Source organism: Thermobia domestica, chromosome 9 (assembly GCF_964235325.1).
Source record: "Thermobia domestica chromosome 9, izTheDome1.hap1.1, whole genome shotgun sequence".
Classification (NCBI taxonomy): domain Eukaryota; kingdom Metazoa; phylum Arthropoda; class Insecta; order Zygentoma; family Lepismatidae; genus Thermobia; species Thermobia domestica.
The window spans coordinates 185,612,354-185,639,171 of record NC_137462.1 but is presented as its reverse complement, the minus strand read 5'-3'; the positions used below and the strand labels follow the sequence as shown (position 1 = coordinate 185,639,171).

Genomic DNA, 26,818 nt, shown 5'->3' with positions numbered 1-26,818 from the left:
TTTATGTATTTGCTTATTACATACTACATGCAAGAAGAAAGAAAACACAAATCATACATGAATTAAAAACTGCAACCGGAAGTAGGTTCAAATCTTGCAAACGGTACGAGATATTGAAAAAGTAATCGAAAAAAATCTCTACTTTACGGTATCTCTTGCCGATTTTTACCAAGATTTCTTTCCCTTGTCTCTGCAAAGGGACATGTACAGATGTGAGGAATAACAAGGAGATTCATGCTCATATATGAATGATGCACTGTGTAAAGAGCGCAAGTTCTGCTAGTATATATATATATAAAATTACAAAAATACAAAAAAACACCCTCTTTACTTTTTAACCATAAGATGAGGGTACGTGTTAAGATGAATGTACAAAAAAATAGGGATGTACCGATATATCGGTATCGGTGATATCGGCCACTTTTGGGAGTATCGGTATCGGCAAATGGACACCGATATTTACCGCTACATTTTCCGAACTGTTTTCAATTTGTTTAGTATTAACAGTGACACTTATATTTAATTGATTTCTTTTAGACTTAAAGTTGATCTAAATTATTATCATTTGTACAACCGATTTCTTTATGCATGCGTACGTATTGATTATTTGGCGTGAGTACGCATTGGTTATTTGTCTTCCCGTGGAGTTAAGAAAGCTACATGAATTTTGTTTTAATTGCCACGGAAATGGCCGAAAAATTAACCTTTAGGAGCGCAATAATTCCAGCGTACTTTCATTTCTTCTTACAAGGATTCGATATGTTAGTCAGCCGCTTTGAAATTAATTGAAAGAACATTTCGCAAAAAAAGAAAAAATGTTCACAAGTTATTCTTTCATTGTACAAGAATCGACAGTTTCTAAAATGTCTTTTCTTCTTCCTAATACTAATATTGATTTAAAAATTATTAATAAGGATCAACTTCTACCTTTTTCTTGTTTTACCTACAGCATTTATAATATTCCGCACTTACAAATAGGTGGTGAAAGAAAAAAAAAGTCTCTTTTTTCACTAGCAGACACAATAATGCGCTTTTCGCAGACGCAGCAGAGCAAAGCTCTTTTTCCTTCCTTTTTTCTTAGAACAGAAAACAACAAAGAAACAGTTGAGAATGCTCAAAGAGCATTGCCAGAACGAAGTGAAAAAGATTTTTTTTTTTTTTAAATTTTATATGAAATTTTATATTGAATGTATTTGATTAAATTCAATAGATAATACACTTACATATTTGGAACCTGCGTATTAGGGGATCTGTTGAATTAGCTATATTGAGCTGTCACTTTTTATCAATGATGTCAATTTGGCTAAATCTAGCCTATTTGGAGAGGCATTTAGCCATACATATTTACGAAATGCTTATATAGTAGGGTGCATCGAATTTCCACTTTTTTTGAAATCAGCTTATCCTTAGTGATATTTTTTTGCAAAATGGCCTATATGTAACGTGTAAAAAATTGCAAGTCGATTGGTCAATATCTTTAGGTGCCACCAACGGCCAAAAGTTTTAAAATTTTGTTAAAAATTAAATGTTATTTTTAAAAATGTAAAATATCTAGTTTTATGAAATATGGTTATCCTATGTGGTTTTGTTTCTGTAAAAGGTCAATATTTTACGTGAAAAAAAATTCAGCTTGATGAGTCAAGTCATTCAGGTGCCACCTGTGGCTTAAAATATGGACAAATGTGTCCCTACTTTTTCATTTTTTTACATTAAGTTGCATTGTTTGTGATTCATCTGGATCGTTAATTAGATAAGAAAGATTTTGTTTTACATCTGCAGGTATTTGTTTATTTCCAAACGTTAATGATGGAAATAACCCAGAACTCACCAAGAGGAGGTGGTTGTAGTTCGAGTTCGGCCCACCCGTGTATACTAATGTTGCATATGGTAGTGCAAGTCATATTGTTACTCTTTTACCTCAGGGGGCGCGGTGGCTCAGTGGTAGAGCGTTCACCTCCGGTGCTTGGGGTCCCTGGTTCGATCCCAGCTCGCGCCGTGTGGACTTTGTGGTGGACAAACGCCGTGCTCGTGGGTTTTCTCGGGGTTCTCCCGTTTCCTCCCACTTTCTTCATTCCACCAATTCACTCATCTCTCATTATCACCGTCTCCTTTAGCCTAACCGGCATAACCGTGGGACGTAAAACTTAAAAATTTCATTTCTTTTACCTCAAACTGTTTTTCTTTTCTTTTTTGTATTACATTCTGGTATTATTTTCTTGATTGTAGTGTTGATAGGACAAATCTATGTCGCGCTTCTTGCCCACATACCGTTGATGCCGCTTCTGTCCCCAACTTCACCATTCTTTCTACCGCGCGTGTGTGAAAGGGTAAGGATGTAATATATTCATTAGCCATTGGAGCCGTCTTTACATTTTCTCTTAGCTTCTGCACACTCAAGTGTTTTGTCAGTGGTAGCTCCGTCAGCGTCATGTTGACCAAATAATCATATCAACATAGTTTGTCGCTTCTAAGTTGATTTCAGGGATGACGAATTCTCGTACCGGTACGCGATCACCAGATTGAGTCGTTTGTCTTGCTTTTACTACTCGCCCCCAGCCGAGCTCTCGACGTTAGCATCTTGGTCAGTCAACACTGATAGAAGTAGGTTCTCAGGGTGACCGTACCACGCATTTCTACGGACACTGGATCAATTATTTTCCTGTATTTCGCTTTCATGTGGCGAGAAGTCGTGATGAGTTGCCACAAATGACGAGCTTCTTCTGCAGACGATGTATTACGGATCACAGCAAACCAGAGTGGCGCGTAGACCATCATGATGTACTGGACGATGGTTTTAGGTTCATTCGTGGGTTCTTTTGTTCCTACGCACAAACGTAAGACTCTATTTGCTGTAATTACCCATCTGGCTTGATGAATTTTACCAGGCTTTATGTGAGCTAACTCAATGGGCCATTCTCCTGAAGAAACCGCTTGGCCGATATTCAGCATATATTTTTGATCCGTGTTTAATGAAACCTCAGTGAAGTTGAGATCCTAGTCTACTGGAACGGGCTGAAAAATCTGGAGTGACAACTCTTCGCAGATTGGAAGTGCTGATCCTATCGGTCCTTTAAATGTATTTGGTCCAGTAGATTTGCCGTCTATAAATTCAATCAAATGTCGAAATGGGAGCTCATTCGTGTGTATGATGATTAATTGGTGATATGATTAATTGGTCAACATGACGCTGACGGAGCCACCACTGACAAAACACTTGAGCGTGCAGAAACTAAGAGAAAATGTAAAGACGGCTCCAATGGCTAATGAATATATTACATCCTTACCCTTTCACACACGCGCGGTAGAAAGAATGGTGAAGTTGGAGACAGAAGCGGCATCAACGGTATGTGGGCAAGAAGCGCGACATAGATTTGTCCTATCAACACTACAATCAAGAAAATAATACCAGAATGTAATAGAAAAAAGAAAAGAAAAACAGTTTGAGGTAAAAGAGTAACAATATGACTTGCACTACCATATGCAACATTAGTATAGATGGGTGGGCGGAACTCGAACTACAACCACCTCCTCTTGGTGAGTTCTGAGTTATTTCCATCATTAACGTTTGGAAATAAACAAATACCTGCAGATGTAAAACAAAATCTTTCTTATCTAATTAACGATCCAGATGAATCACAAACAATGCAACTTAATTTAAAAAATGAAAAAGTAGGGACACATTCGTCCATATTTTAAGCCACAGGTGGCACCTGAATGACTTGACTCATCAAGCTGAATTTTTTTTCACGTAAAATATTGACCTTTTACAGAAACAAAACCACATAGGATAACCATATTTCATAAAACTAGATATTTTACATTTTTAAAAATAACATTTAATTTTTAACAAAATTTTAAAACTTTTGGCCGTTGGTGGCACCTAAAGATATTGACCAATAGACTTGCAATTTTTTACACGTTATATGGAGGCCATTTCGCAAAAAAATATCACTAAGGGTAAGCTGATTTCAAAAAAAGTGGAAATTCGATGCACCCTATTATATAGCCTCAAATATAGTTTATTTTTTGAAACGCTTTTGCCATTTTTTTATTAGTCGTTAAATTAATTGTAAAAATTGTTTTTCTTTCAAAATAAACTAATTTAAAAAATAGCCTATTTGTCATTATATATCATCGTATTAATTGATTTCTCTAGACAGAAGGTATTTTATTAAGCAACAAACTTTTTTTCATTCTTCTTTCTCCCCACGCACAGATTTACAACTATTTAATATTTATCGACTCAGAATTTCAATGCTGCTCCCGTAATGGCCCCATTATTTGCTATTTTTAATTATTTTAATTTTCACATTTCATTACAAGAATGAAAGTTTTCTAATACAAATTTAGTAAGCTGTTCGTTTCTTCAAGCTACAAAGATTGTTTTCGTTTATTAAGGAAACAAATAGGATAACTAATTACACAGTAAAAAATGGTTGTGTTAGTTCAACTCAATTTTGCCAGTGGTTCCAGCGCGACTACCACTATGAGGTGTTATTTCAACACAGACCCCGTGGTGTTGGCGATTAACACAGGGGGTGTGTTATGTCTTTAACACAAAACCGGTGTTGAGCGGTGTTAAATTCAGATCTGTGTTAATATTTTCAGTGTTGATTCGACACCATGTCACGGGCGGTGATGTGGAGAAAAGTGTTGTGTTACTTGTGGCGGTGTTGCACCAACACGAAGAAAGTAATGCAGTGTGTAGTATGTTAATTATTTTGTGTTAATATTACACCACGTCAAGTATCAATATAACGCAGTCCCTATGTTATTTCAACATCATTTTCTTATTATTTCAACACACAATCTGTGTCATAATTCAAGGTCAGACCACCAGATTAACAAATTTTTTGGTGTTAGTTCGACTCCACTTCTTTGTTACTACGACACCTATTTCGGTGTTGAAATAATTCCGTGTGTAGTGTTGATGTAACCATTTTTCTGTGTTAGAAAATTATGTAGTGTACATGCTTACGCTTACCGAAGATCCTAATTTTAAAATAAGAATAGTAAACTACAGAACACTTCATATAGAAAATCTTCATAAAAATTTTTGTCGTCCTCCCCAACATTTATTGCGAAGTATTTCTTGATAGTGCGAAACACAACCTTCGCCAACAACTTTTTGAAGATTGATAGGAAACTCTTACCTATATCCTTATAATTTGTTTGTCTCTTAATCGTGATTCTACTTGTTTTCCGCCATTTTTGAAGCACAGTCCCCGGTGTTGACTGGCGAGCTCTAGTGCTGTGTAGAAGTGACACAGTAATACGATGTTTTTCGCTGTTGACATATTTCTTCAGAAACATTATGTAAAACAATTGAAAATACATCGCGCGGTTTGAATGTTGAAATTTTGCGTATACCTGGATTTGTTTAAGTATTTCTTTCTACTGTGTTTGTTTGTAGCTTCAATCCATTAACCTTTACAATTAGATGCCAACATATTTGGCAATCACGCAGAAAACAACACCGAAGATTTTACACTTGTTTTAATTTAACATACAGGCTGTGTGTCATTTTAACTACCAGCATTTGACACACAACTCCAAATGGAGAGAGTTGTTCTAACCACCTATTTGTGTTATATTTTAACAAAATCGTGTTAACACATAGGCATGTCATTGAAATAATTAACGATTTTTTACAGTGTAGCTTCAAAATTCTCAATGCAATCATGATAATTCATGTGGATGTACGGAGAAATAAGAAGTGTTTATAAGAACTATGACCTGCCGAAAGAAGTACTACTGAAAATTCGGACGACAGGCTACATAAACACAATTAATCCACAATCCAATGATAGTGCATCCAGTTCCAGCGCCTCGGCTAGCTGTGATGTCATCGATGATGACTTATTTCAATTAAACTGATAATATGGCTGTTGATTTTCACAAATCAGATGAGTTGATGGATTTTATTGTAATATAGTTATGTATGTTGCTTGTTAGTTGTGTGCGAATAAAATTCAACATTTCATATTTTACTATAATTCACTTATAACCCTACACACAAAAATGGGGTTTAAAATCTACAATGTGGGTCATAGGTTAGCAGTTCAAAATCTAGCCAATTTTTGCGTAAAAAAAGCTTATTTCTGAAGACCATCTAGCCTATTTACTTCAGAAGTTGATGGCAACACTGCTTGTTATCACCGTATATGTAAATGAAGATATAACCAGTAGAAACCGGTTACTATTTTTGTTCACCATGCTCTTAGGTATTGTGGACACCAATATCATTTCTCGGAAAGCGGGTAACTAGGTCTTACCAACCGTGAAAACAGAATGTTAAAATTCGAACCGGAAGTGCTCGAAAAAAATTCGCGAACTTCGACTTTTCAGATAAATTGACGTTCATTTATTAATTTATGTAGAAAAAGATACGCATGCGCAAACCAAACTATATTAAAATATAGTTTACTTATATCCCTATGTACATACCACAACAAGAATTATAACTCTACCTGTCTCCATAGCGCAGCGTTTCCCAACCGGTGTGCCGCGAGGAAATCGAAATAAAATTAATTCTGTGTTAACCAAATTGGAAGACATAAGAATAAATATGAATTTGAATTTCACATTACTATGGAAAAAATTAATTGTAATATATTATTGTACATACATTACTGTGAGGAACCCCTTTACGCATTTTGTCCTACAGTCAGCAGAATTAAATGTCTAGGAAGAAAGTGAAATGGTTGATATGAGGAATGACTGAGGTTTGGACTTCCAGCACTCACAGCAAGACAAGGCATCATCTGGATTTCTCTCCGGGAAGAATACTACAAAGGCTGTGAATAGTTCTCATTCTCTTTTCAACATCCTGCGTAAGTGAAGCAGGATTTTCTGCAATGAACACAATCAAGTGTAAGAAGAGGTCACAACTGTTAACTCCGGGACACGATATGAGGGTGTGTTTATCAACTATTCGTCCACAATTGACGGATAGTTGCACATTAATTTTGCTTCGTGAACCAACTTGTTTTACTTATTTTTGTAAATTTGTAACTTTCATATATTATTATTAAACAATTGTAACTTTCAATAGATAATTGTAACTTTCAATAGATATTATTGAAAAGTTGTTACATTACTAATATTATTGAACAATTCTAACCGTCATATATTATTTTAAAAGTTGTAACGTGTATTAACCATGTTGATAAATTGTAAGTTTCATAATGTTTTACCTTTCTGTACATTTTTATGTTGTAGAAAAGTATTTGTTATCTTTGTCAGGACCATTATTGCTTCTTTATTGTTGCAGACTATTTCGTAGCTTGAAATTTTAAAACATCATTCAGTCCTTTCGGCAAAGCAAACATGCATACAAATTACCTACATTTGTGTCTTAAAAGTACTAAAGATTTGTTTGTTCGTTCGTTATTTAGTGACCTATCTACTTGGTGAAAGGTTGGATACAGTTTTTGAAAAAGAAAATGAATTTTTAAAAACCTGAGTCCTATATTTCATTGCAATTGTTTTCTATTTTTAGTATTAGAATGAAAAATAAACATAATGATTTACCACGGGAAAAACAGTGATCGAGCTTTCTTCTCTGTGAGAAGCAGGGTTTGCCCAAGTGGGCCCAGCCCGAAAAAACCCAGCGGGTTTTTTCGGGTTGGACCCACCTGAAAAACCCCGCCTTAAAACCCACCTGGGTTTTTGAGCTTTTTGTTAGTATATTATTGTTACAACAAAAGTGATCACATTGAAAGTTATTTTTATCAAATTTTGAACTTTCTTTGGGCGAATTAGATGCTTTCACTTTAAGGTAGACAACAACATTCAACATAAGACCTTTATAAAATTCTGAATAAACTGAATGAATGAATAAAAAACTTCCCCTTAGCTTGAGATAATTATAGAACAAATTAATGTGTGGATTATGATTATAGCCAATTTGAAGTAAAATAAGCAATTCTATATTTTAGAGAAGTACTTTCCGTGAATAGTGTGCTTGCTGACTCGGCGCCGCCGAGAGACGTTATCCCTCATACGTTGACGGGTTTAAGGTCATAGGTGCCGGTACTAACAGTAAATATGTAAATACATTAGTAAAACTATTAATATTATTTCTTACCTTTGGTGGTAACAAAAGTATTCAGTAAAATTTGGTTTTCCAAAAACAGTCATTTGTTGCTACCCTTCAAATAAGCATTCTGTAGAATCAACACCAGCAATAGCATAAAAATTCTTATCAAAATTAAGAAGTTTAATGCTCGGAGCTCCCAAGACTACGTAACGCTTACTATTTCAAGTGCTGAATTCAAACTTCAGTGTTAATTGAAGTTTCGATGTACAGTAAAGCAAGCTGCATTTTCAAGGAAAACTTGTCGTGAAAGAAGTGTTCAGGAAATTCCCGCAATTGAATGCGCAAAGCATCGGAAGTGAATACTTCAACAATAAAACTATTTATTTTACGCTGGAAGATATTTAATTTCATTTATTACATTTTGAAACATTTACTTTATAAAATATGAATTATAGGCATATCTTTGTTAATTGTTTTAAATTAATTAAATTAATTTTCGGAAAAGAATAGGGTTGGTTTTTCAGCGGCCTGGCCCGAAATATTGCTGTTATTTAGATTAAAGCCGGTGACCGGTACAAACTTCTTACCAGCCCTTTTATGACCGGTTTTTTTCAAATTTATATCTAGTTCGAAGCAATTTCATCTAGTTCCAAACATAGATTTAAAAAGTAACTTTCATTCTGTAAATCCAAAACTCACCTTTCACCATCTATTAACGATTAATATATTTTGTTCATCTGCTTACATAATTTTGAAGAGATGACAGGGACTGTATCACGGAAAATTTGAAATTTATTTGTAAGGAACTTTATACATTTATTGAGAGTAAAAAAAGGACTTCTTAAAGCAATTTCCTGTAGTTGAAGTGTAAGTTTAAAGAATAAATTTCATTTTCCAAATCCAAAATTGTCAAGTAAAGATTAATTTATTCATTTGTTTCGATAATTTTAAATAAGTGGTGATAAATACAAAAAATGATCAATGCCGATTTCAGTTTCTCATTTATAGTAAGGATGGCCAGTCCTGGAATTCGGAAAAATTTCTGAACTGGAATTTTTCGAAATCCGGAAAGTGAAATTTCCGGAATCCGGAAAACTTTGGCCATTCCTAATTTATATCATTAAGCTTATTATTGAATGTACTAAGGATATGCAGAATACAGGTGCTAATGCACTTTTGTTCACGATAGTATTTTCCTTCCCATGGGGGAGGGGGTCCGAACAGAGATACGTTACGCTTAGACCTATATCATAGGGAATTTTGCGGGAGTGCGGTTTTTCTACTTTCCATAGTTGGCAAACACTAGAAAAGAACCGTCTTGCAACAAGTGCTCGGGAAATTCCCCTAATTGAACGCACAAGCATCGAAAGTGAACTTCAACAATAAAACCATTTATTTTACGTTGAAAAATATTTATTTCATATAAGACATTTTGATGAATTACGTCTTTGTTTCAAATTAATACAACTATTTGGTATTCATATTTGCCGAACGTCACTCAGGCTCCTGGGATGATCTACATTTGTTCGTTTGTCTGCCTGTACTACACAGTGTTCAACTTTCGGTCTTTTAAATTTTCAGGATACAAACTGGAGACACTCTAAATTTTCTGCATAGATTTTGGCGGCATACGAACGTAAAATTACAAAATGGCTAAAAAAAAAAAAAAAAATAAAATAAAATAAAATAAAGTAAAAAAAAAAGCGGATATTCACGCTACAAAGGGCAGTTTTCGGTCTTTCAAGTTGAAATTTTCAGAGTAAAAGCACGAGAGACTAAATTAGCTGTATATATTTTGGCGGCATAAAGTTTCAAAATGGCGGCCATTATTCAAAATAGCGTGTATCCATGCTACAGGGTACAATTTTCGGATTTTTTAAGTTCAAATTTTGAGGGTAGAAGCACGAGACATTCTAAATTTGCTGTATAGATTTTTTCGGCTATCCAATAAAAAATTTCAATATGGCGGCCACTTTTTCAAAACAGCAGAGAATAGAAAAATGTTGCAAGTTGTGACAATGACAATCTTGAAATGTAAATCATTTTTTAACATTTTTACCCCAAAGACATTGAAATATTTCGAAAAAACCCAATTAAACCAGAAAAACCCACATGGGCCCAGGTGTGTTGGGTTTTTTCAAAAATACCCGGGTTTTTTCAAACCCTGGTGAGAAGGAGACCAGTAATCACAAAAAATACCACGGTATTTTGTATTTACAAATAATAATAATATGTATAAGTGTGCCGCGAGAATTCAAGTTACACCAGTAGTGTGCCGCAAGTTGGAAAAGGTTGGGAAACGCTGCCATAGCTGAATGGTGGGGCTCCGAAGTTGACCATTTTTCATGTCTTCTACAATTCATAAATTGTACTCTCCGTCTTTGATGGCCCATTACTTGGCGGGAAAATTTTTTTCGACAAAACAAAAAATATGGGTCTCTTAAAAACATGTCTAGTTGCTATAAAAAAAAAGTTTCAACAATATCTGAGATGGTGATGGTACAGTTTTTTTTTCCCTGAGTTGAAATGGAAGGCACCTGCTATTATTTACACAAAAAACACAATTTAATTATTTGTAAGAGAATTTTTAATGACTTGCCCCCCCTCCCCCCAAACCTCTGTGGCTGGTTGCGGGCCTAATGCTGTCGAGCACATTTTGTTTTGATTAACTAACACTCACCTTTTATGTGACGTGAGGATCTTAATAGGATGATGTAAGTTGTGAGTTAGTTTGTGTAGTGAACACCAACAATTAAAAAAGTTATTGCTGATTTTAGTCCTTTATGTGAGAGAAAGAAAGTTAAATATCATAACATAAAAATATTTGTGAAGCCGAATATCTTCATTCATTGTCTGGTCGTCTCGAAGGCATTGATTTCATATCAAGATTATAATTATCCGATTAAGATTCTGGAATATAATAGGCGGCTGTTGGTTAAGCTAAAGACCTTTCCTAACGATTTCCCACCATGGGACAATTGATTTCAGGGCACTAATGGGACGTATCAATCGATTTCAGATGCAAGAAAGCGATTTAACTATGTCATGATTTTGGCACAGAATTACAAAACTGTACGGGTATCAATAACTGTACTTCAAAAGACATCAGTGTCAAACAGATTTAGATGTAAATTTGACTTGTCTGCTTGGATGAAATAAAAGTAGAAAGTATCCATTAATAGTTTATTTTTAGTTTGTAAATAAATGTTAATTTAAATATTGCATATATTTAATGGTGAACTTAATATATTTCTTTGCTCCTACTAAACTGTTTCCCCACCCTTTTCTGGAAATTTGCTTGATTTGCACGAGCCAAGGGAGAATTAGGTACCAAAATTTCCAGTAGAAAGCAGTAGATTTTCCAAATTTAGTTTGTTTGATACTCAACTAACTTTCACTTTTCTGTTTCTAGAATTTAATCGCTGGATTGAGGTGTTACGTAAATAATACGATATTACACACGAAAACTTTTGGTCCACGTGCTAGTCAAAGAAATTGTTTCCTGTGTCGACAATTTTGTGTGGTATCACTTGGCACAACAGTTCTAGGTGCAACATTATATTCAACCCTAGCCATGGACTCCGTAAGCGAGCAGAAAAGTAAGTACAATATTCTTAATTAACTATATGAAAGAATTATTGTAATCACATGTGATCTTAGTATTAGGCGTATGATTATGAAACATAAATTGATCAGATATACTAATTATGCTTGTGCTCTCGATTGCAAGAAGTTGGTACGCGTGCTTAATTATTGCACGTGACTCTATTCAATGCGCGGAGGAAACAAAAAATGCAATACTTCCAACACTACGCGGTTGGCTTCCTCAGTCAGCTGTTTTGGCCTACTTGAAAACTTCTTTTTGCTGGTACACTTTTTTGTTTGTTTGTTTGGTTGGTTGGTTATACAGCTTACTTCGAATTGCTGGATGTTCTGACTAGGGTTGTTAAAAGTAACGGAACCGATAAGTATCAACGGATCCTACTGGGTTTCAGTTACGGACCGAAACTCATTTTTGTAAGAAAATCGTGGCATGAATAACATAACAATAATCATACTTAGGTGCACTGTCAAATTACGCTAGTTAGCCGAGTGTCCCGTTTTTTATTTCCTAAGTCCAGTTGCTCTAATATATAGATAATTGCGTGCAGGAAGTGAAGAGAAAGATTTTTGTTTAACCAAAACTCTGGCGTGTGTACACACACACACACACACACACACACACACACACACACACACACACACACACACACACACACACACACACACACACACACACACACACACACACACACACACACACACACACACACACACACACACACACACACACACACACACACACACACACACACACACACACACACACACACACACACACACACACACACACACACACACACACACACACACACACTACCTACGCACCTACCTACCTACTTACACACGCGCGCTGTGTGTGTGTATGTGTGCGCGCGCGTTTGTGAACCCGACAATCTTTGTTGGTCTATCGGTTTACAGAACAGCATTGTGAGCAATTTTTTGTGGTTGCTCGAATTGTTTTTTACTTTTAACGCGTACAGGACGCTTGTAGGGGTACCCCTGCGAATTCTTTTGCCTCCGCTCGTTTATACGGATGTAGCCAGTTATGTGTGTAAAGTGTGTGTGCAGACTGAAAAATTTCGTTTCTCGATTGTTATGTATTCCGATGCAGTGCCATCTACGTGTGTGTTCCAAGCAGGAACTAGAGCAATCCAGCCTCCCTGCAACTGCGTTCATCATTGTTGCCAATCAAGTATTTGTTGAAATGTTAAAGAAAATTAGCATCTATAGCAGACGAATTATTCATGGTAAGAACTCGAATATAAAAATTACGTAAAAATAGCCCTATGCCTAAAATGTTATTAGAACTGAGGAGAGGGGGAGGTGTGTGTTTATATAAAAATAAATAAAACTTCGTGACTTCTATCATTTTAGTTTGACGGTGCGATGTAGGGAAGGGGGAGGGGCGTCAACTCCAAAATTTTAAATGGAAACTGGTATCAACTTCGATTTCTTTCGAAGTATTACTGAAGAAGAAACAATTTTTACGGGAAACACTTTTCGTTAAATTCTACGTTTTGGGATCTACGTCGGCTATTTGTTGTTGAATTGCCACTATCAGACCACCCATCCGAGGCATTTTTCTCTGTTCGTAGTGCACGTAGACACTTCAAACAAAAAAACTGAATGACCAAATCATATGTGAAGAATCAAATGGTGTTGTTTCCAAATCCGGTGGCGTAGGGGGAATACCTCTACGGAGAATAAACTAGAAAAATCAAAATGTAAAGTTGTATCTATTTCGATTTCTTTGGAAGTACTATTGAAAAAGAAACAACTTTTACAGGAAACGCTATTCGTTAAATTCTACAGTTTGGCATCGTCTGTTATTTTCTGTTGAATTGTTGCTATCTGACCATATGTCCGAGGCATTTTCCTCGGCTCGTGTTGTACGTAGACACTTCAAACAAGAAATTGAATGACTAAATCGTATGTAAAGAATCAAATGGTGAGGCTTCCATATCCAGTGGCGTAGCGGAATACCTCTACGGTCTGACAACTCCCAAATTTCAAATGTAAAGTTGTATCTATTTTGATTTCGTTGGAAGTATTATTGAAAAAGAAACAACTTTTACAGGAAACACTTTTCGTTATATTCTACGGTTTGGCATCTGTCTTGGAACCTTGTTCTCGGAGTTCCTGATTCAGATGAACATGGTAAGGATGGAACACATTGTAGAGCAGAATCCTCCAAACCGTCATGTGTGGCTCATCGTAGCATCCCTGGTGAATCGTCTTGTCGAGATTCGGGGATCCAGATGGACTGCAGCAACGATGCCGCGAGACCGTTTATCCTGAACACAGCGCCTGATCTGCTGACGTTTGTTGTGTAGAGGAAGAACGTGCCCAGTCTTCTGCACACGAAGTGCCAAGCGATGAAATAGTTTTCTCGACTGCCCAGTACGATTGGCAAACCGTTCACCATATAGCCGCGCGGCCTCGCGATAATTTTGCCGACTTCATTCAACACTATTAACATATGAAAAGGTACGATGTTCGAAAACATTGTATTGGTTCCCTCAAGCACACGCAATAATAGACAATAGCCGAAATCAACAAGCATTCAACAGTTTATCTTTCAACTACAATCAACAAATATTCAACTGTTTTATATTGGAACTTTTTTTCCCTTTTCCACTTCGTCAGATGGCATTAATTAATGTTTTATTTTCGCCACTAATAACCATCATACAAAAATTTCTCCCTCATTCTTATGTGCAGGTGTAGCTTTGACGCACATTTTCAAAGATTTACGGGTGAAATTCAATTCTTTGCATGGAAAGGCGTGTTTATAAGAAACAACTTTCTGCAGCCGACAGAATTAAATACAAAGTAATACGCTGTTATTTTAGGTTTACAAGTGTAGTGTTACTAGTCTAAAATCATTACAAGTCTATTAGATCCGATTTACGGCGGATATAATAAGTGAGTGTATATGAAAGATGGCACTATTAGATGTTATTTTCCACTGGCGGCATATTTTTGCACAATGAACTAAACCTGTATGTTATGTGTACAAGTAGAGCCTTACTAGTACGAAACCATGACAAGTGCTTTTGAAACTCGTACCAATTCCAAAACCCATTTCTTTCCATTATCCTCGCCTGCGCATATAGCCCCCATCACTGACGGGCTTGCTCCTTTCGGATGTGCCCCCGCGCTAGCGCACGGGCCCATAGCATTCGTGCTTTTAATGGCCACCGAGCACAGATTGGTTTGTGTTTTTGCGCTGTAATATTTAATTACTTCACCCTTGTATTTTATCTATGCCAAGTGAGATATTTTCATGTCGCCTTGGGAAGCCTTGTAGTGGACAATAAGGAAATTAGTGAAAGCATTATAATTTTTCAACAGTTGTGTCTAGTGGTGCACCAGAAGGGCCAATCCTTACGAAGTGGTACAGAGGTGGTTGCTCGACCATTTCCGAAAATTCTAAAAATTTCAGTGTGATGAACTTTGTGTATGAGAAGGTTAATAACATCATTCACGTTGTCGTATATACGAGTGTTTCTGAATAGCGACAATCTTTGTTGTCGGTGGAGTGCCAATTTTTGCATTTGCAATCATTTACGAAAACTACAGTTGCTTAGGGTGTACGAATCAGACGAATACCAAACAAAAACGAATGTTTAGGCGAGAGACTGAGGTACACGGCGAATATGAACTTTTGCGTCTAAATAAATATGGAGGGTTGCAAACCAATACGTGAAATCACCAGAAAAACTAGAGAAAATTACACTTTTAAAGGGGTTGTATTTGGAATGGCATAAAGTGGGGGTTCATAAGTTTTGTGCTGAATACTATTGCATGTAAAAATTCTGTAGAAATATCTACAGCTATGATACTACTGACACCGTAGATTTATGGGGGTCCAAAAGTTGAAATTTGAGATTTTGATGCCATTTTTGGGACTTAATATCTCAGGAAGGCAAAGTGCTAAAAATTGCTGCTTATGCCATATCACAAAGTAATCCTGTATGTGAATAAACTATTGCAAAAAAATAATGACTGATATTATATGGAGTAAAAAGTGAGGACATGGTAAAAACGCGAAGAAAGCACCTGCGTGACGATGGTCGTAGCCCGGAAAAATTTAAATGTTTAGATGTGCTTCATGGTAGATCTCAGAAACCATGCATGGTGTAGCAGCTAGGCCCGCTTTTGTTTGTGTTCAGTTGTGCAAAGGCTTGCAAGTGACGTTTGTTCCATCTTTCTAGCTCCATGATCATTGCCACGTCCATATGGTATGAGGGTTAGCTCCCCCTTGCATCCAGGACACACATCGTCGAACTGGACCTTGGTATTAAGACATTTAATGTATCAGCAAAGTGATATTGAAATCCAATCCAAGTTACAAAAGTTAATATGTTCACAAGGTTGCGTTATATAGGATAGACTAGCCTTTGGCTACCTAGGAACTCCGCCAACAGACCCCCGTGTTTGCTTGGCCTACGGCTTCGAACCTCTAAAACCTACAATTCTAGTTAATTTCAAGTTTCTTTTCGTATTTCAACTATCTAAGAGATAAGATTTTGTATCACAAGAAAATACCCATTTAAATAACATGGGAATTACTTCATCCTCCCAATAGATAACCTTCAAAACTAAAAATATTCAGTTCTGGCAATTTTCCTGTGGGCTACTCCCGGAAGTCTAGAATCATGCCAAATTGCATCATTCTAATCCTACCGGAAGTGCCTAAACATTTTGGGGAGTAAAAGATGTCCCATATAAATAACATTGGAAAGACCTTTCAGTTCACTCATAAAACCTCTGTACGGTTGAAAATCTTTATTTTTGGTCATTTATACACTTGGTGAACACCATTCAGCTCTAGGCCCTGGTTGCTGGTTGCTGCATGTGATTTTCCTTATAGGGTACTCCTTGTTTCAAGCCATTCTCGACGTGGAAGCTCGTGGACAAGAATTTTTCTACTCGGACTTTACTCTGGGATTCATTTAAACACATTTTAATTAATCTAACTAGCTTTTCCGGTATTCCAAATACTGTAAGAATGTTGTACAATGTTTCTCTCCTAATCGAGTCGTAAGCCTTTCTAAAATCAATAAACAGTTGATGTACTAGGTAATATATTCCAATTTCTTTTCGAGTATTTGTCGAATTGTAAATATCTGGTCGATAGTTGATCGATTTCGCCTAAATCCACACTGATGATCTCCAATAATTTCATCTGCGTATGGGATCAACCTTGTTAATAGAATGTTTGAGAGGAGTTTATAGGATGTTGACAGAAGAGAAATGCCTCAATAATTATTACCATTAGTTTTGTCGCTTTTCTTGTGAATTGGATCAGTAATTGATTCTTTTTAGTCTTCGTAAATGTATTCCATAACTTTTCGTAATGGTATGTTGAATTCCTGTTGTTAAAAATTCAGAAACCTTCAGGACTGGTAAACTGTGATGATGGTTATATATTCTATACTCTAGGAAACGACACGATCAGATGAACAGTCTATTACGCATATGATTCTTGAACAGAAAATTAGGTACTTTCCCGATTCTGGACAAGCTTAAGGAACAGTCAATGCATTACAGAATTCGTAACTTTACCGATTTTGTAGGTCCGAAGCACCTGATAGATGGTAAAAGATTATTACAAATGTGATCAATGAATGAAAAAGTTGTTCGAAATATTCATACAATGTATATGAAAGTTAAAACTTCGCTGAAAAATTTCAAGAATGTACAGAACCACCCAAAACGAAGCTCTTGATGTGCAGCCTTTAAGAGTATCATATAAATGTATTTCTCTCCTGTTTTACTTTATTTTTGTTTCAAACAGAGGGCGTTTGGTATTTTGAAGTAAAAATACATACAATTTTGCTATATATATATATATATATATATATATATTTAATAAAGAAGTACTTACTTTTGTATATAAGAGGTTAGAAAATGATTATATCTATTGGTTAATCCTTTGGAATTCATAATGTAAATATGTTAAGAATTAAAATTGTTTGAAAAATCTTTTCGAAATTTATGGTTTATTTTAGAGGTTTTTATTATTATCTGTATCTATGTTATCAATTTAAAGCAAACTTTTGAAAAAAATCCCAAAATTCCCCAGGCAAAAAAGCGAAACAGAAAAAAACTTAAAAAAAAAAAAAAAAAAAGATTTTTTCCGAGCTCTTGTATCTCTAGTGTTGTGATAAAGTACTTTCTTTTCTTTTTCTTTTTTTCTTTCTTTCTTTTTTTTTTTTTTCAAAATGTTGGCTTATGAATTTTATATAGAGAGATACAATTCTTTCTTAAATCGATTGTAACATATAAGCGTTTAACCAAGTCTAAACCAAAATTGACTGGAATACATGATTTCTTCCTTATACGAAAGTAATGAGAGAATGTCGTTTCCCAACTTCGAATTATACCATTGCTACCTATTTCAAGTTAATAATTTTATTTCATATCCTGTAACCGCTGTTTTATGTGGTATTAATTGAACATCAGGAAGTAAATCTTCGAAAGGCCAGATAGAAAGGCTGGATCCGGTGTCCACTAGCATTGTTCCTCTGCGTAATTTAGTGATTATTTATAGGCTTTTTTCTGTCATTAGAATTGCTCGATTTTTGACTGCTGGACCCTGGACAAGGGTGTCGACCTACTCACTTTTTCGGACGTTTAAAATACATAGAGTCATAGTACCTACGCTTTCTGCATATTGCGAAGGCCAGTATTTGATCTTCTGTTGGTGGATTTTGTTGGAGGTTTTGTGGTGTCCCCTGTTTTCCTTTATACTTCACCCCGTTCTAATAGTTTTTTGTTTCATCGCTTATTCCCTTAATTCCTCTTTCTATTTTGGTTACGCAAACTGGTTTGAACAATTATTAAAGAGAGCTCTGTCATTTTATTGACCAGGGAAGAGAATTCGAAGAGTTTTCTGCTGGTGTGGAGATTCTATGGCATTGAGGTTAGACTTCTGATCATCTTCCTCTAGTTTTGGTGGTGATATTGAAATATGTAATGGCGAAGCGGAAGAATTATATTGACAACTAGGATTTTGTCTAGGTACTGCTAAATTAGCATTAGCTTTATCCTGTAATGATTCAAGAGACTGAGGAAGTACATTTATGTATATACAAGTACAGTGCGACAATAAAGATACTGAATTGAGTTTTTTGAATAGAGGAATGAAAACTGCACTTGTCTTCATGAGGAAGTAAATATGTCTGAGCTCCTTCGTGGCTAAACGGTTAGCGTGCGCGCCTTTGGAGTGGGAGACCCAGGTTCGATTCCCGAGGGGAGCTCGTGGTTCAGATTCCACGTTAATCAGTAGGTCACGTCTCATCTAGCCTCGCTGCTGAAAAAGAAGTTAAACTCAAAATCAACTCAACTGAAAGAATATGTCCATCAAGTGGCTAGCGCAAATGTCAGTAGTCGAGCAGTAACAGACTTACACATTATTATTATTATTATTATTATTATTATTATTATTATTATTATTATTATTATTATTATTATTATTATTATTATTATTATTAAATAGAATGTTTCAAGTATGAAATTGAGAGTGAATGATTATGAAATAATTAGTGGAAAGAAACTGGAGGGCCCAAGAAACCCAACGGCACTAATCCATGTTTTTCATTTGCTACAAAGTTAACTAGTGTTTAAAGCAATTGCTCTAATGGCTTTGCTCACATTTACTCACTGAACTCGCATTTTACACACAATATCTTTGTTTGTTTGTTAGTGCCTTCGTTTGTTTTTGGATGCTCACTTGTACGTACCCAGTCAGGGTCGAGATATTGCATTCTGGTGCCTCTGGAAATGTACCTTTATCGCTGACGCAACTTTTGGAAGAGTATCAGGAAAATAGTTCCATTACTAAAGTAGATATGAGTGCATACTCGGTTTTCCTATAGCCCAGCTTCGCATACACCTTTTGTAGGGTGCACAAACGGTTGTGTGTGTGTTAAACATAGAAACTTCTTCTTTGTGCGTAAACATAGAAATTGATAAACACAGTCCAATTCTCTACACCCCTAGCCATAGGAATACCACCGATCATACCATTAAAAATAATACGTTTCTTTCATTTTCTTCTTTTTTTTAAAAAAAAAAAGCCCACATATCCACAACTAGAGAACCCGTGTGTAAAGCTGTATAGAATGCAGAGTAACGTAAAAGTAATAAAAACAACCACTTACGTGTATTTACTTGTTGCAGTTTTCAATTAGGCATCTCGATTTTCCTGTCGAACTATTGTATTCGAAATACTCTCGCATAAAATCGTTCGGTTGCAGCTCACGTCTAGGGATAAAGCTAGTACTAATGCTCTTGTCATTCATCTTGTCGACTATCTGTAATTACGTACATCAGTCCCACCCCATTCAACCAAATGTCAGACAGTGGAACGGCGCACCACGGCAGATTTCGATGTGTCGGATTGCCAAAACCGAATTCGAGTTACAGTAAGTTTAACACCAGACCATTAAATTTCTCTGTGACTAGAATAATGAACTGTGAAGACTAAGTTTGGAATTGTCATCCAAATGACATTTGCATGTGCTTCGTTCCCGCTCCACTTGCATTGCACAGAATCACACAGAGTACCCACTACCAAAACTTGTAGTGGTAGAGGGTAAAAGTGAAGGAACTAAAAAGTGAGATGGAGAGGGCAGGAGTAGAGTTTAGTTTGTTTATTAAAGTTTAGCTCTCTTTTTAACATCGAGGCTACATGTGACGTCAACCTAGAATTTAAGAGGGATCCAAACTGCCATAGTGTGTTCAAATTTTAATATTCTCAGATCGAAAATCAAAGGCAGATCCACATTCAAGAAAAATCTCCGTTAGCTACTACACCAGCAGGGAGAGACAGAAAAATCCTCGAATCCTTCTTGGATACTACTTGATCATAAAAGCTGGTTATTCCGTGGAGTTATTAAAGAACCTAACTCAGCGGCGTACTTCGGAAATAGAACAGATATGTCGAAGTGTATTTCGGTTCTGCTCCCAGAACCGCACCGAATTAAAACGGTCTTTTAGGTTCTGGTATCTATTCTGAGAACCGAACCAAACTGGAACCCAAAATATTTTTGGTTCCGTTACCATTAACAACCCTAACTCTTGACAAGTTGCAACAGGCGCAGTGTTGGAAGCGATTTGCATTCTAATAAAATGCAATTTACCATTACTGAGTTTTCCTTATTTAAACAGTTACAACTAATTTGTAACATTATCTACTTTGATTTGTGTATATGTGATATAATACATAATAAAGTCTTTCTTTTAGCGTTTTATATTTGTACATTTGTTTTCAATAGATAAGTATCTTAATATGCCACTAGATGAGAAAAGGAAACAATACAAGTGCAAGGACAGATTTGTCGAATTGGAAGAGTTACCACCATGGAAAGACTACTACAATAAGCATAAGGATAAATTAGCTGACTTAGGTAAGTTTACAAAAACATATTGTAAAAGTATTTTTTATTATTCCTAAACGTTTACTAGATAAGCAAATGGCATTCGATGTCTTGTTAACTATATCATGATATCCATATTCTCATATTTCGTAAAATCATGAGGGATAAACAACAATATTCATTTTACATTCTTATCTCAGATTCCAATTTACATATCTTCAAACTTCCAACTACTACTCAAACTCTGTAAATTAATTGCATGGCTTGAGAAACCCAAAATTCATCACAGGAGAAACAAACCTTGCATTGAATAACATTCCGTGTCCAGTCAAAACTAACCAGGATCATTATTAATTCCCTAATAGCCAGCTTTATTTTAGCGTACCAGTTTTTTCGGCCTACTCCTAGGGTTCTTTTGTAAAGACTTCTCATGTAATAGCCCTATATACCTCACATATGGTCTCCGTGTGAACCACATAAACTGCACTGTACACTTCAGACGTTCCTATTTATTATCCTTCCTATAAATGGGCGTATGTTGTAGAGTTCTATTACCTTTCTTTTCTTTCTTTCCGTATTTGTTCGGTTTTTGTTTCGCAAACTAATTAGATTCTTTTGGGAAACCATGTAAAGTTGTACGTACTTACTTACCTTTTCTTCTTCACCGCTACTACTACCTCCACCCCATCTCCTAATCCTCGAATCTAAAAGCATTTTTCTTATTTTTACTACTATTTCCACAGTGTTCTGCCAATAATAATAATAATAATAATAATAATAATATCAGGTTGTCTAAACGATATTGGGCCTTTGGAGGTCTAAATTGATAAGATATTTTTTATTATTTGAAAATAACATTATGAAACTACATATGCACCATTTTTTTTTCGATTACCTTACAAGTGCCATTTTTCCGCAGCACCAATCCCGTCGCTATAAAACATCTATTGTTTCTGGTCAAAAACTTTTGACACAGTGTTTTCACAGGTCTCTTTTGAAACTATCAGGGAGTTTTGCAGAAACAGAAACAAATGAACCTGACGGTGCCAGATCCAGATTATGCGGTGGATGTAATTACACCTTCCAGCCAATTCTCTTAATTTCTGACGGGTCGTTAAAGTTGTTTGCGGTCTGGCGTTCTCAGCATAGTATACGACATCTTTTCGATTGACCAGTTTCGGCCATTTCAATTGAATTGCTGAGCTCCCTTGTGGTTAAGCGGTTAGCGTACGCGCCTTTGACGTGGGAAACTTGGGTTCGATTTCCATCGAGGATGCATATAGTTGGAATCCCACGTTAAGTTGTAGGTCCATATTTCATATAGATTCGCTGTCGAAGGGGACGCTGAATTGAAATCGTATCAAATCTTCTGAATTGTTAGGTACACTTGCGCTAATTATCGACACTACAAGTCCAAGTCTATCGTTCTGCACGGCAGTAGCAGCTTCTGGTGCACGATATCCTTCAAATCCCATCAATCGTACAGTATAACCTTCTTGGGCATCAGTGTGGGCTTTGCCACAGATTGTGAAGGTTCTTCTCGCTCCGATCACGATCTTTGTAGCATATTATTATAGTCGGTTATTCCTTTTTCATCACTGGTGATCAACTGCTTCAAAAATGGCTTGATTTCGTAGAGTCGCATATGAAAATTGGATCAAGTAAATGTTTTAGTGTCAGATCATGTGGCGTCGAGCGTCTTTTTGTAGCACCAAACAATTTAATTAACACTGTTTGGTGATGAATGTTTGATGTCATTGTGGATGCAATGACTGCTTACATTCCGGTCGTGCTTGACTTTTGCCAGAATACATTCATTTTTGCTGTAATCGGTCGCCCACTACGAGGAGTATTTTAGACACCTAAATTTTCAGAACAAAAGCGACTGAACCATCCTCTTCCTGTTGATTTTGGTAACGTATCTTGCCCAGAAACGCACAAATTTCTTCACGGCATTTGCGTCTGTATCGAATATATATATACAGGGTGGGCCATTTTAATCAATCCACGGAAATATCTGAAAAATGATAAAACATAGAAGAAATGTTTGAAGTACACGTTATATATTGCTAAGGGGGAAAACCGATTCCGCCAAAAGTACCCCTCTCCGCCCCCCATAAATGGGGGTAACGGGGGTAACTTTGAAATGTCAAATGGGAATATGGGTCGAGTAATACCTCGTTCGAAAGGTCTTGGAAAACTAAGTAACGCTGTACCAAAAGATGTTTCATATGGAGCACCAGTTTCAAAATGGCCGCCATGATATAGTTCGGAAACTCCAGTACCCGTAGTATGAAAACCATGGAAGGTAAATGAATTTAACAAAATTGAAATACGTAAATATCATAGGGCATATCGAATGATGTGATCCCTTTGATCCCAGTGGCCTGCCTGAAGGGGTCTTGTGGGCTAACTTCAAAATTTCAATGTCCAACCGGACAACGGTTCGGGCGTACGCCTAACCTACCCAATGCTGATTGGAAGGCAGACTTCATGGATAGAGAATATGTGCACTGAGTTAATGCGGATGGCCACATTTACATTTTGATTAACTATTAGCACTCATGTCATATTGTGAGCTTGACGGACGAAACGGCGTGTATGTATATCCCCGAAATGCTTTCCGAATAACCAGCACGCATTGCATAAAAGTTTCTGTGGCAACAGAGATTAGCAAATCCACAATTTTGTAAGTTCCAGCAACTGCATTATTCGACAACTTCTTTCGTATACCGTTCCTTCTGTTTTCGCATCAAATCATACTCAGCCATACAGATATGCGTTACCATTCAAATAAAATTTCATCTATTTTTGGTCACTACAGCGTCATCCTTACAAACAAATGTTTCAACCACACCATACCTATTTGTAGCATAGCCTTAATTTGCGAATTAAAGTAGAGTGCTCATTTGAACTTTCACAGTTACTTTCCACCCCACTCATATACAGAGCGCAGGGAGAGATTATTTTGCAGGACTTGGATATATCTCTATACATTATGGAAATTTTACTCTAACATTTTTATCTCTGTTGTATCATTCTCGAACCATGGAACGCCCCCGTGGTTTTCCTATTTAATTTTCGTTATTTTCATTTGTCTCTAACCGTATTCATACTATGGGCACTAGACGTTTTCTTAGACAGCCACCATGTCTTGGCGATCATTTTGAAAACGGTGTCTCATGTCTAAAATATTCTTACAGAAGCTGTTTAATATTCATTTGTCTATGTAACGTGATGTTACTCGCTTCAAGTTGCTATTTGCAATTTTCAAGTTGGCACCGGATACCTTTCAGTTGGCCCTTGGAGTCACCCCGACAACACCTCTCGATGTGCCTTACGCCAGTTACCTACTCCAATTTTTCTTCTGTTGATTTATCTCCAATCGCGTTTATACTACGGGTACTAAACCTTTTCTCTGACACGGATACTATGTTTCGGAGGCCTATTGAGAACACTACCATTTCACCTCAATCTTTTTCTCCTGCAAGATGTTTGATTTTGCAAGATTTATCGAACGAGGTACCACTCGACTCATGTTCCCATTTGACATTTCAAAATTACCCCCTGTTACCCCTATTTACGGGGGCGGGGAGGGGTACTTTTGGCAGAATTGGTTTTCCCCTTTAGCAATATATAACGTGTACTTCAAACATTTCTTCTATGTTTTATCATTTTTCAAATATTTCCGTGAATTGATTAAAATGGCCCACCCTGTATAGTGTAGGTTTGCGGAAACTTCACTCATTATCATGGAGCAGTATCTTACGTTTGATTATAGAGATTCCACTGCTTTCTGCACATGTATTAGCTTCAATTTTTAGCTGTCAAATTACGTTAGGCTTGACGCGCTGCGACTCATATACCCTGAATTTTAGAACACTGACACCATCTCGTGCGCAAAAGGCTCAATACTTATTTTTAGACTACCTGATAACAGTAATAGGATCTTTTTCATATTGGTCCAGTTTTAGTAACTTCAATGTATTTTTAGTATATTATATAAATGTTAACTTACGCACTTGCATATACCAAACCACCATTATTTCATTGGTGTTTTTCTTCCTTCGTGTGGAAGCTTCTATTGATGTTTTTCTAGTGATTAACTCTTGCGTAATTTATTATCTTATCTGTAATAAATCATAAAAGATTGAGTGTAACTTCCTTCTTACGTATGAAAATTAAACCTGAAGTTTAGTATCCAGTTTTGAGAAGAAAAAAACAAAACAGTTTTTTCTATTTTTTATTATGATTTAAAGAATATAGTTGTTAATGGTATCGATTACCATTTGAATTCGTTGTCAGTGTAAGTAAGGTAATTCTTAGAAAAAAAAATAGATGTGTTGCGTTGACAGATAAAATGATGGTAAGGTGTTGAAGTCGTGATAAGGTAATAAATAAAGCTTTAGTAAGAAGTGTATCCCGCCTGTCATTTACAAAACGTGCAAATGTAGCTTTAATTAGAATTTATGTTAATAAAAGGAATTAGATCTGATTGATTTGATTTTGAGTTGAGCGTCCCGTTCAGGAGCGAAGCTATATGAGACATGGACCTAGAGCTTAACGTGGGATCCGAACCACATGAGCTCCGCCGGGAATCGAACCCAGGTCTTTCACGCCAAAGGCGCATACGCTAACCGTTTAGTCACGAAGGAGCTTAAAAAAGGGATTAAATGAGTAAATAGTATTTCAAATTTTTTATCTTAAAACTAAAGAAAATATATTGTTTTTAAAACATGCTCATGTTAAACTTATAAGATTGTGAATATGTAAGTAGCAGTATACGAACTCGATGATGAAACTAATGTCTTACCGAAGAGAAGAAGCACAGTGATTAACAGTATTAATAGGGAGTAGAAGTTGATACAGCTAGTATGGATTAAGAGCTTCGATTTAATGGCATGCGACATAATACTTTTCATTATTACTTAAATGGGATCAGAAATGTTAGTAATTTAGATATGCATTTTAGCAAATGTTTCCTATTAATTGCAGTGACTGATGCTTACAAACATCGAGTGTTAGTCGGTAAAACGTATGAGGCCAATGACAGTTTCAATAAGATAGTGACATTATGGCCGAAAGGCGACATTACTCAGTTGGAAATAGATGCTATTGTCAATGCAGCTAACAGGACTTTACTGGGAGGAGGAGGAGGTGCGTATAAAGATTTAAATTTTCCTCATTAGTAAGAATTTTTTGGAGTCACATTTTTAATTTCTTCTGTATACCTGATGAATTTTTTAAATGTAATTTTAAATTGTGTAAAACCAATCCTGGAATTATTTGTTCCACAATTTAATTTAGCAGAAATTTAGCTTACCTTGTACTTCTGTTTTCTTCCATTAATTGGGTATTTCGATCTACATAATATCCAATTAATGGCTGAAAACAGAGGTACAAGGTACGACATTTTTTTAAAATGAATATGTACTGTATGGTTTTCATAAGTAGATAATGTATCACAATTTATGAGACTCTCTTTTCTTTAATTTTAAATGGGAAAAATTGCACAACTACTTGAGAGCCTTGTTTATACATATATTATCTAATAAACCTGATTGAAGCTACGGTCTTATGTACGAATTTTCTTTACATATTACATGCCAATCGTAGACAAACTGAATTACGCAGTAAAATCAGTTCGGTTGTCTGCAATTACCGACTCAAATATTCTAGGCTCTTAACAACAAAAGGTATATAGAAAATTTATATGGATAATATATTTAAAAACAAAAATGTTTAGCAGTCAATCACAGACGATCAAATTGTACGAGGTTTACGA

At 36.0% G+C, this 26,818-nt stretch overlaps 1 protein-coding gene across 2 annotated transcripts in view; it reads left to right on the top strand.

Annotated features, from left to right (window-relative positions):
* LOC145660503 (macro domain-containing protein CT2219-like) overlaps positions 1–26,818 on the top strand; it is a 73,844-nt gene that overhangs the window by 13,444 nt on the left and 33,582 nt on the right. For both annotated transcript variants that reach the window (XM_081725630.1, XM_081725629.1), the window contains exons 2-4: positions 11,454–11,640; positions 20,932–21,063; positions 26,029–26,190. In XM_081725630.1, coding sequence (XP_081581756.1) covers positions 11,616–11,640; positions 20,932–21,063; positions 26,029–26,190 — 319 coding nt within the window. In that variant the 5' untranslated portion in view covers positions 11,454–11,615. The remainder of the gene's footprint in view (positions 1–11,453; positions 11,641–20,931; positions 21,064–26,028; positions 26,191–26,818) is intronic.